At 37.5% G+C, this 3485-nt stretch overlaps 1 protein-coding gene across 1 annotated transcript; it reads right to left on the bottom strand.

Moving 5' to 3' along the window:
• Positions 1–264: 264 nt before the first annotated feature.
• On the bottom strand, positions 265–2963 carry LOC137714812 (zinc finger CCCH domain-containing protein 18-like). Its single transcript, XM_068453945.1, has 7 exons — positions 2056–2963; positions 1793–1960; positions 1507–1686; positions 1091–1167; positions 711–878; positions 469–586; positions 265–352 (listed from the first exon to the last, which is right to left on the bottom strand). Exons 1-7 carry the CDS (start codon positions 2961–2963, stop codon positions 265–267), a joined length of 1707 nt encoding a protein of 568 aa, XP_068310046.1.
• Positions 2964–3485: the final 522 nt, after the last annotated feature.

Below are 3485 nucleotides of genomic sequence, written 5' to 3'. Positions count from 1 at the left end.
AAACTGTAAATCTTTCTTGCATATACTTCTACGTATCGAGGAATTCTTCCTTACTATGTCCGTCAACCCGTGTGTGATAGGGAGGAATGTCATCTAATGTTTCTTCTGTAGGCAGTATGTACTTGCAGGAAACTTTGCCAAAAAGTTGATGAAGCCAAAGAAAACGAAAGAAGGTTATGTTGTCAAACAAAAATGTCGCATTTGAACCGTTACCTAACTCTATAATCTTCGCGTTGCTGAAACTATATGAGTGTTCAAATGCCACTAGCTATCGGGTTGCAAACGGGCTATCCGGGAGATTAAGTCCTTGACTGCCACAAAAATGAAAGGGAAAATGAAGCAACGACACCCCCTTGTCAGAAAACCAATACAAACACGAACAATCATTGACAGACGATAAATAGAACAATGCGAAGATTTAAAACCTTCCATCGGAAGAAGAAAATTAACTCATCAAACATGATATACCTATCATGGTCAGTGTAATTGGTATCTGTATGCTTGGGTTTATCATCACTTGTAGACCCACTGTTTAGAGCATACAACAGATTATTGAAACATTCTGCAGACGGGAAGTTGAAATTATCTGCATGCACTACAACAATAAGAAATATACCAAGAAGAAAGAAAAACATGGAGTACTAAATTAAAATGGTAAAAGAAGAAAAATGGCTTGCAGACAACTTAAAGACTTGAAATGAATTACAAACCTTCTGATACTTTTAGCCCATCCATGAAGTAACTGGATTGCGGCTGACTGGCCACAGGCTTTTGCACAAAACGCAGCTCTGCCAGCCTCCTCTCAATTTCAAGTGCATATTCTTGTTCCTCCAAAAGCTTCTTCCTTAACAATCTAGAGTTATCACTGCTTCTTGACACTAAAACAATTTGTGCATTAGCAAAAATAAGTACTCCGTCACCAATTGAACAAAATACGCAATTAATTTGATAAAAGAATTAAATAAAATAAAAGCAAATAACCAAATATCGCAAAAAAATCTAAAAGAATTTATTGTCACCATATGTAAGGTCGGTATAAGCATAAACCTATATTGTTTTGACGATTTGAGAAATTTCAGGTACTACTCACTCGAATAGAACTCGGATTCCATGTCCGTATAGTGTGGAGAATAATATGCTGTAGGTTCCATTCTCTCTTGGTACTTTCTGCACAAAGCAAAGACATGTGAAATTGAAAAAGAGGGTCATTAACACGGAAGAGAAAAAAAGGCCTTCCAGCATCCTTTTAACTGAAGCTAAGATCTTAGAGGCAAGAAAAGTATTTGCAATAATGCAAGCTATTTCACAAGTAGAGAATTAAAGACAGCTTTACCAACTGTATTGAAGAATTCTACGAACTGTTGGATATATATGGAGTGAAAAATCTTATCACAATTTCGGTTATACAAAATCTCATGGAGGTTTTCATATTACAGTTTCCACTGATTACTTTGAGAAGTTTGACTTAGGATATACAAATCTAAACATAACAATAGGAAAATTTACCTATCAACAAGCTTTGATTTTTCCCTATAAGGCTTCACGAGAACACGAGCCCCACAAACATAATGCGGATTTCCCTTTGCCAAAATTGTTTTCACAGTATCGGCATGGACAAAGGTTACAAACCCGAACATCCTTTTCTGTTGGCATGGAATTCTTACATCTTCAACAGGACCAAAAGTGCTGCAAGGAAAACCAGCAAAATGAGAAAACTATTAAACCCTGAAAATATATACCTAAAGAAGCTTGAAATCCTTGTTTCAAAGAGAAATCCGAAAATTAGACTAACTTGAAGTAGTTTGAGACTTCATCTTCACTGAAAGTGCTCTCGGATGGAAACGTTAGATAAATTTGTCGCGAACCACTAACAATAGGACCAGGACCACCTTTCTCATTCTGATTTTCCATGTATTTTGCAGAGTCTTCCGACAAAATTACAGCATGCTGCCCATGAGGCCTGTAAGTAACACAAAGGCACTGGTTATGTACCAATATCTGAAAGACTATCAGTCAATCAATCACAAAACACTGAAAAGGGGCCAAATTTTGCACCTGTCAATCAGCCGAATACTGTTTCCAAGTCGAGCGAGAAGCCTTGTCAAACTGTAACCAGCCTTGCCATGTCTCTGGCTTTCAGTTAGGTAGCCTTCTGCCTGAAGAGATTTTCCATATCTCTCATAATACATCATTGGCAGAGAAGCAATTGAAATAGGAATCCCTCTTCTTGATCGAAGAAGCTCAGTGATTTCCCACTCCAACTTCTCACGAGACCCCGGTGACAAAACATGATCATCATTAAGGCCATCATTTCCATAGAAGCTATCAGAAATCACTTGTCCATGGTAATACCTACAGCTACTTCCATGCTTACAAAAGCCCTTATTGAAATAGTGACATATCTTAACTGGAAAATCACCGAGGCTTGAAATCCTTCTACCATTTCTAGCACTTAAGCTGCACATTTCAGCATCCCTGTAAAAGTAATCGTTAGAGAATCCTGAAATCCCAGAATTAACTGATTCCATTTGATCCTCCAAACTCAAAAACTGAGCCTGGTTTTGCAGCACAGCAATAGAGTCAGGGCAACCCAATGGCATAAAATCCGGGCTGTGCCTATCAATTAGTTGCCGATCCCAAAATGAAGTTGGGACTTGAACGGCTGCCGGAGATGAGAAATGCCTAGACGAAATAGGCGAATATGGTGTGAAAGCACCTGTTGTCCGGTTCAAGGAAGGTGAAAGTGGGGATGACACTGATTTGGTAGCCAACTGCTGAAGTTCAGCCTTGGCTGTCAGTATCACTTGGTGAATCAAGTGTTCCGGAGCCATAGCCAACCGAGCCATGTCCTGCTCGCCATGGTCTTGTAAAAGAAGAAAGCCAATAATCTTCGTGGCATTTTCGGGTTCTAGTTTCTGGATTCTATTGTAAACAGCGGTTGTGGACACAGAAAAATCCATCATCAATCTATTCACTGCCAAAGAATATACATATTGCAAAGTTCAACTCTCTGAAAAAATGCCCAAAAACACCGGAAATTCATAACCAAGAAAATAAAAGCATAAACCAAGAGAAAATATGTGATATATAGAACATTACCCTTCAATGGGGCGAATAAAAGAAAATCAATGCTCTCAATATACCAGTGATGTACGGACAGAAATATGACTAAAATACAGAATCTAAACCCTAATATTTGTGAAGAAATACTAAAAATCTAACAGCACTATGTCAAAGATTCAGTGAACCAAAGATTTTGAGGTTTCTTTCTCTTCTGTCGATTTTTCCTCCTTTTTCTTTGCATCCATAAAAGGAAAATATAATAAATTAAAATAAAATATAATCCAATACAACAATAGAAAAGCTGTAAAGATTATGAGAACAGAGCAGAGCCAGAAATGGACATTTCTCCAAATCTGCATAAATATGATTTAAATAAAAATAACATGCTTAAATATTGTAATTTCCATATTTAATCCCAGGGA

This window comes from Pyrus communis, chromosome 14 (genome assembly GCF_963583255.1).
Source record: "Pyrus communis chromosome 14, drPyrComm1.1, whole genome shotgun sequence".
Taxonomy (NCBI): domain Eukaryota; kingdom Viridiplantae; phylum Streptophyta; class Magnoliopsida; order Rosales; family Rosaceae; genus Pyrus; species Pyrus communis.
Note: the sequence above shows the minus strand (reverse complement) of the source record. Positions and strands in the feature narration are given on the sequence as shown.

Excerpts from the sequence above, each read along its gene's own strand:
- LOC137714812 (XM_068453945.1), bottom strand. The coding sequence starts at position 2,963 with ATGATGGATTTTTCTGTGTCCACAACCGCTGTTTACAATAGAATCCAG. Across the intron at positions 1,168-1,506 it reads AAATCAAAGCTTGTTGATAG|AAAGTACCAAGAGAGAATGG; the intron begins GTAAATTTTCCT and ends TGCTTTGTGCAG. Across the intron at positions 353-468 it reads AATTACACTGACCATGATAG|GGGGTGTCGTTGCTTCATTT; the intron begins GTATATCATGTT and ends TTTTCTGACAAG.